This window comes from Hippichthys cyanospilos, chromosome 10, assembly GCF_059441005.1.
Source record: "Hippichthys cyanospilos isolate Australia breed blue-spotted pipefish chromosome 10, RoL_Hcya_1.0, whole genome shotgun sequence".
Taxonomy (NCBI): domain Eukaryota; kingdom Metazoa; phylum Chordata; class Actinopteri; order Syngnathiformes; family Syngnathidae; genus Hippichthys; species Hippichthys cyanospilos.
Window position 1 is genome coordinate 5966981 of NC_142378.1, and position 14492 is coordinate 5981472.

The window sequence follows — 14492 nt, forward strand, 5'->3', positions numbered from 1 at the left end:
TCTCCGGTCACTGTATGAAATGCATGCCAGAGTTGTTTAATCTTCGTAAACCGGTTTGATGTTCTCACTCGATTCATTTGCGAAAGGTTATTTTGGGCCATCATCTCATAGCGCTCTGGTGTCAAACTCGAGGGCCGGGGGCCAGATACGGCCCGACACATCATTTTATGTGGTTCGAAATGTTGATTCAATTTCAAGTTTCTGCTTAAAATACCAAATTTACAAGTTGTCTCCAATTTTGAAGGTTTTTTTTGGTGCCCCCAACCATTCTTTAGTGTACCAGCATTTGATTTCAAAACTAGTTAGAAGTGTGACGAACACACCTAAAAATGATTTGAATCAGTCGTACAGAAACTATAACTACAATGTGGCCCGTGACAAAATTGAGTATCATAATCAAAGTGAAATTCGATGTTCTACAATGAGGCTCATTTAAACTAATTTATCACATTGTGTAATAACTTAAATGTCATCCGAAATTACTGAAAGTGATATTAGATGAATACTGGATGCGTCCAAATGTATTTGCGCCAGAGTGAAATGCCTGAAGTTCATATTTTAAAAGCATGCATACCTGAGTCATTAAGCAGTCAAGATTGAGTAAATGTAAAACATTTATTGTGGGTACAAAAAGTTCCATTAAAATGACAAGTCCCCGCCCGAACCCTCCCCCCCTACTAGAACCCCCGACACGCACAACAAAACAAATCATGTCTCTGAGGCACTGACTAAAAGTTGGGTGCTTATGTTCAACATTCCATCACATTCTTTAACGTCCCGCCTATTGCTAAAAGCGGGCGCTGATGCATATTCGTATGTCTTTCAGAGTGTGGACAATTCTCGTCCAAATGTTAGCATCAGCTAACAGACTTTGGCCAATCCAGGCAGAAAAAGTTTGGCGTACATCCAGCGCGTTGATGTTTGCTTGGAACTTTTTTTTTTTTTAAACAATCACTTTCTAATAGCAATGGAAGTCATAAACACCCAAACTTAATCGCCTAGAGATCCTTAAGACAACTTAAAGTCATATTGCATGTAAACAAACTGATTACATTGCCAAGAAACAAAAAACTAATTGGTATCTAGTGTAAAAGATGGCATGAAAACACACACACAGCACACCATGTCACGTAAGGCGTGTTTTAAGCAACGCGCATCACATGACCTGTGCATTTTTTCCTGAAAAATAATATAAAAAAAGAGGTCAGTTTAAATATTTAGTCGTATTGTTTTGCTGTATTGCCGATGTCAGAAAAGTGGCCGAGAGTTACCAAATCCTCAGTACAAACTTACGGCCTCTTCAAATTGGGCCAATTCGCTCAGAAACTGACACAAAGGCCGGCAGAATTATGAACATTTTACACAGGAAACTTCCAGTGGGAAGTTATGGGAATTCAAAAATAAAAGTTTGGATTCTTGAATACACACAGACTAAAAGCCGGTAGATTTGAGGCAAGACGTGAGTGGCTCTCATTTTGTCAATGGCGCCAGGGAAGCACCCAAAAAACAGTTTTGAAAAATTCATACGTAGATACCCAAGCATGTGGGAAAGGAGCGCCTTTCATTTTGCATGTCCGCTTATTATGAACTCTTTCACTATATTTTTGATTAATGGGATAAACGGCTGTTTTTTCCCCCCAAACAGTGCAGAAAATAATAAAACAACTTAAGATGCGACTCATTTGATTCACAAAACAGAAAATTGGTAAAGGTGTTGTCTTTTTTAAAAGCTGAATTGCAAAGTGTCTTATTTTGAAGGGAAACAAGTCAAGATAAAGCATCTTTGGACAGATGTCCCGCCCCAACAAGACATTTGTCAACATCAACTTCTGACGTTCAGGACCAAAGCAGCAAGCGAAACAATTGATGCCTGTGTGTGTTTTGTGGAATATAAAGGAATTTACCTTTCATAATGTGTCTCTCCCAAAAAAGTAAGACGATTCAAATAATGGTTCATTGCAGCCTGAGTTTAGTTTCATTCTTGACTGTATAGCTTTCCATTAAATCATGTTCAATTCTCAATGACTTCCAACAGAAAGTTTCAAATTCTGAAGCTTAGTTTGATCCCTCATGTCAATTTACCAGAAATCAAGAACTTTTTCCAACCCTAGGGATGAAGCCAGCACTTTCTTTCATTTGTAGTGTTTGATACATCGAAACCGATCTATTGGCCTTAAGTGGCTGTCAAAAACTCAAAGATGACCACAGGTGTGGCGAGTCAACTTGGCTACGCGCTACAATCAAATGGTGATATATGGGAAGGGGCTATAGTTAAAAAAAATGTCTAAAAATCAACACTTGTGATGGTTTTATGTCATCGGCGCAATGAAAGCCCTTCAGGAAGGTGTTAAAAAAAAAAAAAAAAAAGACAAAGAGTCCAGTTGTGATGCTGGCAGAGGGAACGTTGCTGGCCAACAACAAACCAAACACGTTGTCAAAAAAAGCAAAAATAAAAGCGTGGCGGCCAGGACAAACCAGGAGGCGGTTGCCGGGATGCGACGGACAGGATGATGGGAGGTGGAGTGGCTTCAATGCTGGGCGGCGAGGCCTCACATGACTGTGCACTCCCTGGGTGAAATTTTGGCCTGATGGGACACACCAGCGCAATGTTTACTACAAACGCACCAAAAGCACAGCTAATAATTCACACAAAATCCCCTATTTCGCATTGTTCTAAAGTGATCTATTCCAAATAAAAGATCCCAGCATTCAAAGCAATTACAATAGTGGAACGGTCATTTAAACATATTTAAACCTCTTTCCATAATTAAAGAGCCACACCCCCTCCCTTTCAGATGCTTTTGTAAAGTTAGTAATTGGCAAAACTTTCAACTTTGAATACTTTGAATTCCTTAGCTCAATGTTCCAAGCTGTGAGCCCCTTGGTCGCCCGAATCCCCAAAAAGGACATGCGCTCACCTTCTTGTGCACCACTTCCTCTTCGCTGTCTTCTTCCTCCCCGTTCTCCACTTGCACTTTCTTGCTGACGCTGCGCCTGGCCACTTCCTGCGCAAGAATAAGACACACCCCAAGTGAGACACGGCCGCGTCCGACCGATCTGGCCGCCGCCGGATGGGCGGACGCCGCTACCTCGCCGTCAGAGTTGACTAAGCTGGTGATGACGTCACTTCCGGTGCCCCAGGAAGCCTGGCTTTTCCACAGGAGATCAGCGGGAGGACTGTGGGCCACGCCGGCATTTGCAGACCACACCTGCGCACCACACACGATAATAATTGTCACACACTTGACAAGGCGCAATTTAGACTCACATTTACAAGACCACATTCCACAGTTGAACTGGTCCTAAAATGGTGATTGAATGCTAATAAAAAAGGTACAGATGGCAGAGTACGCAAATTTGACTTCTTTCCTTCCCCACCCCAAAATGCTTAGCGGTGGTTAGGGGGTACTATTTTTGCGTTCAGTGCGTTCAGTTGCGTTCACTGGTTGAGACAAACACTTCAGTTGCACATCTTACACATTTAGGTGCGTGAAAACACAGCCGTTTCCCATGCAGTCACACAAGCAAGCAAGAGAGCCAAGTGGTCTTACGGTGACGGTCTGTCCGGCCTTGAGAACAAACTTGGGCGAGAACTTGTAGACGATCTCGTCTGCGTCATCCACTTGTCTCTTCAGTCTCCAGTTGCCCAAAGGTTGGTCCTGAAGCACACAAACCATTTCAATACAGCAACGGGAGAGAAAAAGCATCGAGGCGTGGGCACGCTCTAACCTGCTCGGTGTCGTTTGAAAGGGTGACCGAGTTCCCGTCCATGTCAGTGGGACTGATTGAGACGGCGCCGCTGGCTGTGTCCTCTTCGGACGCCAGCAGCAGCTCCTCGCTGCGGGTGGCGCCGGACATGTCGCCCGACTCCAAGTCCATCCTCCTGCGCTTGGAGGTGCGGGACGAGGACGAGCCAGTCACCCTGGAGACGGTCACGCGGGAAGACGGGCTGGGAGACAGCTTGAGTCTGCAAGCGGGACCAGAGCCACGGTACCAATGTCAACTTTGACCACATGAGGAATATTTGACTTGTTCGCATTTTGCTGCTTCGTTCATAATATGCATACCGACAGAGACAAATACTTTTTTTTTCTGGCTAGTGGTGGGAACATAGAACATATTGTCAAGAGAGGTTTTGCATTGACCTCACCTTTAAATGGAATTTATTTTCCAATTATGAGTTTTGACGTCCAAAGAATCTCACCTGTGCTCCTCGCCCTCCAGGAGCTTCCTGTAGGCGTTGATCTCCATGTCCAGCGTGAGCTTGACGTCCAGCAGCTCCTGGTACTCCGAGAGCTGCGCGTTCATGCGTTCGCGCAGATCGTTCATCTCGTGGTCTTTGGCCTCCAGGACACGCCGATACTTGTCCCGCTCCGAGGACAGGATCTCCTCCAGCTCTCGGACGCGGTCCTCGGCAGCCGCCGCCTGCACGGGCCCACGTCAACTTGGTTAAAACGCCGCAGGGCTATGATCACGTGGCCAAGAGGTGAAGGGCAGAGGGGCAGCTCAGGTACTTGTTTCTGCAGGGCGCTCAGCTGATAGCCCAGACTTTCGATTCTCATTCGGGATTCCTGCAGCTCCTCTCTGGCCGTGCAAATGGCCTTGTCGTTTATCGCAGACGACACCTTGGCGTTGTCAAGCTGCAACAAGGTTTAAAAATAAGTAATAGAATAAAGCTTAATTACAAAATGGCAATTGTCACTTCGGATAGGTGTGTGAATCCAGCTGTACGAGAGGAAAAAAGGACAATGTGACGCTTGCTCACCTTGGCCTGAAAGGTCTGCTCCAGTTCATCCTTGTACAGAGACACCTGCTCATCATGCTGCTTTCGCAGGTCCTGACACACACGCATATACAGTGTATGAATGGAACAACCACTCTGTCAGACTCATAGCTGCACTCCATTCATTTAGTCTCTGATTCACTCCCACAATTATTCTCATAAATCTCAACCACGCACACACCTGTAAAGCTTGTGCCAGTTTGAACTCGTAGTCCTGCCTGGCTCCAGAGTCCACCTCTACAATTCTCTGCTCCTGTCTGCGGCGAGACTCTCGAACCTCCTTAACAAACATTTGAGCAAAAACCACTTTAAGATGGACTTTTCTTAGGCAATTTATATTGCTTTCTGCCCCAACTGGGGGTATCTTCACCTCCTCAAACATGTTCTTCCTGAACTCCAGCTCCTCGCTGAGCGACTGGCATCGGTTTTCCAAGTCCACGCGCATCAAGGTCTCGGCCTCCAGCTGCCGCTTGGCCACAGCGTGGCTGTCCTCCGCCTGAAAAGCATTTAAAAATCAACATAAACCCCATGTCAGTGCACGACACCACTATGGACAATGCGGATAGTGAAGGGGAGACGCAAAAGGCAAACAGGTGGTGGCAAACCGTTTGCACAGCTGTGCAAGGCCCCTCGTTGGTAACATGCATAACAGATGTGTCACAGCTGCTTTTTTTGTGTGTGACCTCAGTCATCTAATTCATGCTTCTGGTATTGGTATTTTCATTTTTAGAAAAAAATGGGTTAGTATAGTCATTGCAGTGCACAACTTGGCAGGATTTTTTTTTTGGGGGGGGGGGGGGGGGGGGCAAACTTACTCAGATCACAAAAGGAAAATAAAGTGGGTCATGGGTGTCATGACAATTATTAGTCGACGACTGCCCATCTATCAAGCAGGGAACAGATCTAGGATGCACATTTTGCATTTGAATGTTGGATTTTCTAATACGTTCTGTTGTCAACTTTTGCTTTTTGTTTGTTTTGAAAAGTATCACTGTATCAATTCATGTAACACTTCACACGAAAAAAAAAAGCATGGGTCCTTCTCCCAAAAATCAGATTTCTGATCGGCGTACCTTTGCCAGTAGGCCCTTGACTTCAAGCAGGTCAGAGGTAAGCGCGGCATTCTGGCTGAGCGCCGTTGAGAGTGCCGCTTCGCTCTGGTTAAGCTGACTTTCCAGGGCGCTGGCCCGCGACATGGCCGCCGCCAGGTCGCCATCCTTCTTCTTGCCACTAAGGCACCCAGGGAGGGAAAGTGTCATCAGTCACTCATTATCAGACCAATACCGTTTCGTCCTCACTGGGGGGGGACAACAACTTTGGTATACTAGTTGCACAATGTGAATAAAGAGGCAAACCTGTGCACTTGTTGACAACTATGTGCTTTGAGTACTACGACCAGTTTTGCCCTGCTTGCCATTGTCCCACTAGTGAATTCTTAAGTTGTCGTTTAGATCAGGACCAAAGGTGTACAGTACTGCATGGACCTTGAGCAGGGCATGTATAAAAGGGGATGTATAAAAGGGGATTTCCTAAGCACGCCGTGTGGATGAGCGCTCACCTGCGTGTAGCCTCTTCCAAGTCTGCCTGAGCCTTGCCCAGATCAATCTGCAGCCTGGCCCGCTCCCTGGCGGTTTCATCCAGAACACGGCGAGCGTCCGCCAATTCGGCCTCGTACAGATGCTTCAGGCCGCTCACCTAAAAACAAGAGCAAGAGATCATTGCAGAAATAGCACGCGATCTGCCAATCAACTGGAAATGAGAAGCCAAGAAGGGCCCGAACGCATTTTAGCAGGCATTTGGTTGCTTGTCTAGTCTCCGGCTATGCCTTCAATGCTAAAGGTGGTCAAAGTCCACAACGAATTTCCAGTCGCATAAACCAGAGCTTCAACTTTTTTTCCAATTATGTACCCCCCTGTGAAATACTGTTTTCAGTCCTATACCAGTCCAATCATCAGGACGAAGCACGTTTTGGTTGGACGAAAATAAATAAAATTACTTAAAACACTATTTTGCCCTGCAAGTTTCAAAGATTGTATAATATCTGTTTTATTTCTGGCTCATCCGCCGGAAAATCACATCACTTATGATTAAGTGCATATGTACAAGACTTTCGTAATCCTGTTAAAGTCTCATGTACCAACACAAATGTTTAAGTTCCCCATTTTTTAACAGTAAAAAAGGCTTGTGTTAAGATACTTAATTTGATCGAAGGAGATGAAGGCCCAGCATTACCTCCATCATTCCCAACAAAAGTGGGGTCCAGCGTGCATTTCAATTCTTTTGGTGGCAATTTGTCACGTCAAAAGTAGGGAACTCAAGTTGAAAGGATCGCAAATAACTTTCCTTTGTATTCAAAATCAGGCACGTTGCAACAAGTCTATCATTTTAGGCGTTTATTTATGTGATCAGTTGCCAATCTTTGAAGCGACCAAAGGGAGTCCAAACTGTTACTCGGATTAGTGCAAGCGGTGGTATGTAAGCGCAAGGAATGTGGAAAATGTGCAGAGCTGATTTTTCACGTGCTAACGCGTAGCGCATGCTCACGTGGGTTTTGCATCCAGAAGAGGTTCATAAACTTAACTTAAAGATGATCTTGAAATGTGCGCTTGATGCACTAGTGCCGTCAGTAAAAAGATATGAGAAGCCCCCCGCCGGAGTTTGTCTCTACCGGGCAATTGGCGCGTAGCACCAACTGCCTTCTGACATCCGCCACCACGTAACCGCAAAGGTATAAATAACAAATAGGTCACAAATGGTTATTTATACCACCCCCATGTAGTTTGCTGCTGCATGACCACTGCTGCTTGCATGGCTTTTTTTTTTTTTTTTTTTTTAAATAGTCAGTTGCTGCAGCTTATATACACTCAGTGTCTCCAAACACACATTGGAATGCTGGACTAATGTAAAGCAATACAGTCAAACAATGACAATTGTTTTCATGAATCATTTGCAAAATTAATAATTAATATTACTAAGCGTGATTGAATGCATTTTTCTAAAATTATTCTCAATAAAGCTTGTAAGATATAGCTATTGATTAAAATCTTGGAATAAAGGTGAAAAACAAAAAATAGATATTATTTCAGAGGTTTTAGATCACTTTAATCCTTTAATGTGATTCCTTTCCTCTATAATACTATTGTTGAACTAAACAATTCTACACATTTCTCCCTTCTAGGTTGAGTTGTGCCCATCATCAGCGTTTGCGTGGCCCTGTGGATGTAACTTGAGCAGGGTGTGTTGCTGAGATACTACGTCATAGATGTTCAACTAATACGACACTTGCTTGGCACAAAATGTGCGACTTTTTTTGTTGTTGTTGCAGTTTTTAAGTTGTCTGTGTTTGTGCCAGTGACTCTTATTTTACTTCTAAAGTTAGCAGCATTCAGCCGCCACAGTAATCAAACAGAACCGACTTATTATTTTTAAAAACTTTATATAATTTAATATCCAGGCAATGCTTTGGCAGCTCTAATGCAAACAATGCATTTTTCCTACTTTCTTCTCCTTGCTCAATACTAACATTATACTTGAAGATTTTAACACTGAGTTTTGTTGCTTTATTGATTTTTTGATGGGAGAGATGAATAGAATTGTTTTCCACATGGATGATGATTTGCTAACTTTGAACAATGCAAGTCTGAATAATTGACAATCCATCAAACTGCCATGGAGGAAGAAGAGGGGTATGGCAGACAGACAGACAGACACACATGCACAGAAAAACAAATAAAAATGAAACAATGACGCAAATTGCAAGAAACTGATTAAAGAAATGAAAAAAAGATTGGTTATTACCTGAGCCCAGAACACATTTTTTTTTTAGATGAAAGCAATGGTAAAATCACTTACACTAAAGATACTTATTGTATGATTACTCAATTAAATTATTGACTTACGTTATTAACTTAATTATCCAAAAATAAATACACGTGTAATCGCTGAAAATATAAAAATAAGTAAAGCGCCGCTAACTGAAAATCAAACCACTATTTTCAACCGACCAACCTTTTGAACACCAGTTTAAGGACTGAAAAAGTGATGTTTCAATTACTTTAAGGGGCCATTTTGCTGAAAGCGTGCTCTCATATGAATCAATCCCGCTTTGAGATTTTACACGAATGTAAACAAAAACGAGTTTTAAAAAAAACGGGGGGGGGGGGGGGGGGCGTGAAAACAAAGATAAATCTAATGTTTGATGAGTGTTCCACTTACGTAGGAAATACAAACGGAAACGGAAAATCAAACAAATCAGTGAAGTAGTTAAAAAGGGAGGGGGCGTTGGTATGAAATGGCGCGCACAATCAACCGCTCTCTTTTCAAATGTCGAATCCCCGAGCAGCTTTTGGCCACTTTGCAATCTCATCGAATTTACGAGCTCGCATTCAGGAAGTCAAATAAGAGCTTGAGCAAGAGGTGCTCAATTTACTTAGCGAACAAAAATGAAAAATAAAAAAAAAATGAAAGCAAATGTTCTGTACGAGCGGCCTGATGACAACCACGTTTTGGCAGAACTAATCTGAAGTTCATTAGAGGTTTTGTTGTTTTTATGTATTTAGGTTCGATTTTAACGCGGCGTGAACTAAAGAAAGGCGGCCAAGCGAACGAGAGCAATACTCACCTCCCGGGTGGTCACCTCCTCTTTCTCGGACACTTTGACTAGCAGCCGGTCGTTCTCCAGCTCCAGTGAGCGCACCCGCTCGATGTAGACGGCCAGCCGGTCGTTGAGGTGCTGCAGGTCCTGCTTCTCCTGCAGGCGAGAGATGCGGGTGGGCGAGAGCGGCGTCGAGGAGGCCGCCGTGGCCGCCGCCGTCCGGCCAGCTTCACGGCTTGGAGTAGCAGTCGCCATAACGGCCCGGTGACTTTTTGCTTTCTTCGACGATTCCTCGCTTCTTTCTGGCACTCGACGGCCAACACAACACGCGAGCGTGCGTCGTCCACGTAGAATTGGGACGAGCGAAGAAAAAAGGTGGTTCGGCGAGCGCAAGGACGACTGGCGAGGAATCAATGGGAGGCGGGCGGGGGACAAGTCATACGCGGCGTTAGCGTCTCGCTCGCTTTGGGATTCCAAAATGGCCGCCACAGCTGCCACCACCGCGCCAAAAGCATGGAGTATATCCGGTCGCGCAATGCACGATGGGTGAAAATACATTCAAGCCCAAGTTGACGTCACGGCTCAACAATGTTGTCTACTTTGTACACTACAGTGCTTTTAGTTTTGGATACTGTAATTCAATAATGGCCAAAAAAAAAAAAAAAACAATTTACAATTTTTGAATAGGAAATGCAAAGGCCAATGCTGTGACTACAATTCAAATCAAACACGCAATTAGTCTATGAGTAACGTTTTTATTTAAAATCTTTCTTGCGCTTGATTTTTAATCTCGTATGTTTTAATGACTGTCTATTCGTCTGCTTTGTAAAAACAGACATTGGTCAGGGTAAATTCTATCCCTTAATCTTATATTGTATCTGTTAACGCTCTTACGGTAAAAAAAATGCAATTGCGAATTTCTTTTTACTTGGACAAAACGATCCAACTATTCTCATGATGGAAAACGAAGATACGCAATCGTTTAATAAACAAAAAATGACATGAACAGCAGCGCCATTCAGAAATATTTATAAGAAGACTGCTTAAAATGCAAAATACTGTATAACATTCATAGGCATCAAAGCAGCCGGACGCTGTGCTCATCACAGCGGGGGACTTCGACCACTGTGACCTCAGGACTATATTCCCTAATATTTGATTATTATTTGCTCGATTATGCAATGTAGTCTGCTCGGAAAGCGAAAATAATAATAAGAATTTCACTCTGTGGTATACGGTATTTGTTTTGTAATGTCCAGGCCTATGGGTTTCAGATTAAAACAGTGTTTCAGTGTAACCGTTTATCGGCAGGATGACTGAAAAATGCTTCACCCTCCAGTCTAACGGGGGCGCTGTCCCATTTACAGGCCAGCGCCTTCCGGGTGAATTCACTCACTTGGCCGCCTGGTGAAGACATCCGCCTTTCCGGCTTCGCCGCCATTACAGACAGCAGGTACGAAATCATCGGGATTTACCCCCAACAAAACCGGCTAAGAATCTCGGTCATCCTTAGTTTTATCCTCGACGAATTGAACATTAAATAATCGACTGGCTTCACTTATCCCCCTGCGTTGTATATTGTGCGGAATCCTAATCTAGATATTGAACTCGAGAGTCAACACCGATGCCAATATGAGATACTGGACCAACATAGCGCTTACTTAGACAACACACGCGCTACGCGACTAGAGTATGTTTCTAACATAAAAATGGCGTCTCTTATAATAAGGCCGTTAGCTGCTAAATTAGACCACTAGTCTGTCCGTGAGCATGTCGCAATGTTGAGCTAACCATGTGGAGATGATTGGGGCAAATTTATTTCATCTGCAGTTTTAGCAACTCGTTGAAAGCAGGCGTCTTGTGCTAATGCTATTCGCTATGCCTAGTGCAAATTCTGCGACAGTCCAAAACTTTTGATAAAATAACGTCGCTAATGTCAACTAAATTCACGTGCACATCTCTACGCATGTCACATTCAACCTATGGATTTTATGTGAAGCGTCACCTGTACATTTGCATCTGCATGTACTGTTTCTGTTTCCAGTGAGTGTCAGGTTCCAGTACTGTCAATTTTGTACACAATTTACTCTTACTCTCCGTGAGACACAAATCGGCATGCAGCCTAATTTAATAGTCTAATCAGTCAAATGAAGAAATGCTTTTGGATAAATCTCAGGCAGCAAACATCAGGTCGCATAATTTCAATGTTAGCTGATGTGTATTTGTTGTTGTTTTCTAGACATGGCTATCCGCTATCCGATGGCCGTTGGCCTCAACAAAGGCCACAGAGTCACCAAGAATGTCACCGCCCCAAAACACAGCCGCCGACGTGGGGTAAGTTTCTCCAAATGCGAAAAGACTGGCGTCCCACTGCCTTCACCTCGCTCAACTCGCTCTTGTTTGTTTTTGCTTCCTGCCAGCGTCTGACTAAGCACAGCAAGTTCATCCGAGACATGATCCGCGAGGTGTGCGGCTTTGCGCCGTACGAGAGGCGAGCCATGGAGCTGCTCAAAGTTTCCAAAGACAAGCGGGCGCTCAAGTTCATCAAGAAAAGGGTGATTTTCTTCTACACACTTTCCTTGAAAAAGATTAAAAATGCTTGTTTAAAGTCAAACCGTTGGAAGGTGTTGAACCTCTGATTACCTCAGGATATCAAAAGTTATCTTTTACAGATGTTGTTATAAACAAATGAGGTAGTTTCCTCTTTGCAATTATAAAACCAATATGTAAAAGAGCTTACTGTTTTTTTTTTAATTTAGGAATATGAGACGCTAATTTTCCCCCTCTCCAATTTTTCTCAGATTGGTACTCACATCCGCGCCAAGAGAAAGCGTGAGGAGTTGAGCAACGTGCTGGCCGCCATGAGGAAGGCCGCTGCCAAGAAGGACTAATTTGTCTTTGAATAAATGTTTGACATTATCCACCGCCTCTTGATTTCCCGGACAATCTTTGTTTTGGATGCCTCCTTTTGGAAAAGTATGCAAACACTTTGATTTTTATCTCTGGAGGCACCAACCTTTTTAAGATGTGAGTGACTTTGGGGGTACTGATTATTGCCAAGTGCCATCACTTGGATGCACTGTGCCTTTTTTTTAAATCAAATTTGCTCTTGAGTGCAAATGTAATTCACTTTTATGGAGTCTATATAACTAGTCTATCCAAAGTTTTGACGAATAGTGTTTGAATATTGCATTAACCATTTCACGTTGAGACAATGCCTCCCACAGCATTTCAAAAAATCGCAGTAGGCATAGGAATCGTAGCAATAGCATGAAGTGGCATTCCAGAGGTTTGTTAAACGCCAATGTAGCAAGGTTGGTTGCGTTGTCTGATTTATCTGCGATCAACCCCCCCCCCCCCAGAGCCTGTCACCTATGGAAGTGGGCATTGTTAAACTGATTTTCCAAGTATCCTAGACACAAAAAAACAAAAGCCTTAAGTTTAAAAAAAAAAAAGTCAGCAGTGAAATAGTTAAATACACTGCGAATGACATGTACTACTATTAGTCACGTGTGCCGCGCTCCCGGTCACTAGTTACAATTTAACTCAGCCCCTCCCTCCGTGTTCTCATCCAAAGTCGCGATTGGTTTAAAGACACTTTGGTGCCATTTCAAGTAATGCAGTATTCGCTGCCAGTCATTTCTTCGGTTGTTTAGAGGGGTTGTTTGATTGAGTATGCTTAATGTTTGCAGCTCTCTCATTTTTTCCGCCTACCCTGTGACGGCGGTGTTCGCTAGCATGTCCGGATAACCTGGCTGCTGGAGCTCGTAGATGCACAACCGGCTGGAGACATTTGGCTTCTTTCTTTGTTGTTGGTTTTTGCTTACGTCCCCCGACGGCACGTGAGCCCGGCATTTGAGAAACCGCAGGCTAAGCAACTGGCTAATTAGCTACGATGCTGAAGTTTGTGTCGAGCGAAGCCGCTACGTTTTGTGTTGGAACCTCTTCGCCGGATTGCGGAGCCGACGCCGTGTCCGTTCTCGCTGTGTTGTCCTCCCTGCGAGCCTCACGTCACAAGTGACAGCGTGTACCTCCTTCTCACGTTTTCTCCATGTTGTCATTATTAATCGTGTTTTGTCATCCTGAAGCTTTTACACGCCCTGCGTAGAATGAACATTTGATGCATATTTTTTTTAAAGGTGGATGTCCTTTGAATGTTTTTGTAGAACTCGGAAAAAGTGGCAACTTCAAGATTGCAACAGAATAGAATGTCTTTATTTTCACAGTATGATGGAATGCCTTTATTGTCATTGTAAAGCAGGTATACAACGATAATCCGATGATGTAAACTAAATATGAACAATGAACAGAATGCGGACTGTAGAATAAAGTCGTCGTTTCACAGAGTCCTGATATTGTTCTTTTCAGTGTTCTCTTTGTTGTAATTCGGAGCGCTAATAACTTTGTTGGGGAAAAAAAGTCTGTGGTTGAGTTTGTCCGGCTTTTCGAGAACGCTTGGAGTAATGTACATTTTTTTTCAAGAAGCAATTGTTTGAACATCAGCATTTTCGGAAAGTTTGCATTTGTAATTTCGTTTTCTGCACCGTATCAAACCCCCGGCCCTGAGCTCAAAGTGCAGGAAGTGCAATGAATTGAAATCCGCTCATGGTAGTTAAAATAAAATAAAATGTTCTTGACGCAATAAAATTGACTCATTGTATTAAAAAATGATGATTCGTCCCCGGGGCCTCCTCCCGGTGGGACATACAAGGAACCAGGGAAGCATCCGACAGGCATCTTGACCAAGATTTATTTATTTTTATTAATCAACATAACAGTATATAATTGAGTATAATACAAAAACAGAAACAGTAACAACAAAAACAATAACGCCAGGGGAAAACAACCAAAAAGTCAAAGAGAAACCGTGCAACACACTATTACACAAATATGTTAAAAAGAGTACACACATCACAGATTTTAATTGCTTTTAAATCGTTACATAGTTTCAAAGTTTTAATATATTGTTTGACTTCATTGATTAGGACAGACAGTTTCGGTTTTTGAGAGGCATATTTGCATTTGTGGATATGCCATTTAGCAAAGAGTATAATGAAATTTATAACGTAACATTGATTATTATTATTAATGGTCGAGTGATTGATGAAGCCAAAC

General features: G+C 43.2%; 2 protein-coding genes across 2 annotated transcripts; one reads left to right on the forward strand and one right to left on the reverse strand.

Moving 5' to 3' along the window:
• Positions 1-679: 679 nt before the first annotated feature.
• On the reverse strand, positions 680-9873 carry lmnb2 (lamin B2). The gene is made up of 13 exons (XM_088425404.1): positions 9405-9873; positions 6342-6478; positions 5857-6013; positions 5154-5279; positions 4965-5063; positions 4766-4837; positions 4515-4640; positions 4205-4425; positions 3730-3967; positions 3552-3659; positions 3090-3209; positions 2919-3005; positions 680-2585 (listed from the first exon to the last, which is right to left on the reverse strand). The coding sequence occupies exons 1-13, from the start codon at positions 9630-9632 to the stop codon at positions 2550-2552; spliced, it is 1755 nt and encodes a 584-aa protein (XP_088281530.1). The 5' UTR covers positions 9633-9873; the 3' UTR covers positions 680-2549.
• An 865-nt stretch (positions 9874-10738) lies between these two features.
• rpl36 (ribosomal protein L36) lies at positions 10739-12296 on the forward strand. The gene is made up of 4 exons (XM_088425405.1): positions 10739-10830; positions 11617-11711; positions 11798-11932; positions 12179-12296. The coding sequence occupies exons 2-4, from the start codon at positions 11619-11621 to the stop codon at positions 12266-12268; spliced, it is 318 nt and encodes a 105-aa protein (XP_088281531.1). The 5' UTR covers positions 10739-10830; positions 11617-11618; the 3' UTR covers positions 12269-12296.
• Positions 12297-14492: the final 2196 nt, after the last annotated feature.

What these genes read in the sequence shown, in the direction of transcription:
- lmnb2 (XM_088425404.1), bottom strand. Translation starts at nt 9,632, where the DNA reads ATGGCGACTGCTACTCCAAGCCGTGAAGCTGGCCGGACGGCGGCGGCC. An exon ending in GGAAGAACATGTTTGAGGAG is followed by an intron (nt 5,064 to 5,153) that starts GTGAAGATACCC and finishes ATGTTTGTTAAG; the next exon opens with GAGGTTCGAGAGTCTCGCCG. An exon ending in TTTCAAACGACACCGAGCAG is followed by an intron (nt 3,660 to 3,729) that starts GTTAGAGCGTGC and finishes TGTGTGCTTCAG; the next exon opens with GACCAACCTTTGGGCAACTG.
- rpl36 (XM_088425405.1), top strand. Translation starts at nt 11,619, where the DNA reads ATGGCTATCCGCTATCCGATGGCCGTTGGCCTCAACAAAGGCCACAGA. An exon ending in AACACAGCCGCCGACGTGGG is followed by an intron (nt 11,712 to 11,797) that starts GTAAGTTTCTCC and finishes GCTTCCTGCCAG; the next exon opens with CGTCTGACTAAGCACAGCAA. An exon ending in TCAAGTTCATCAAGAAAAGG is followed by an intron (nt 11,933 to 12,178) that starts GTGATTTTCTTC and finishes AATTTTTCTCAG; the next exon opens with ATTGGTACTCACATCCGCGC.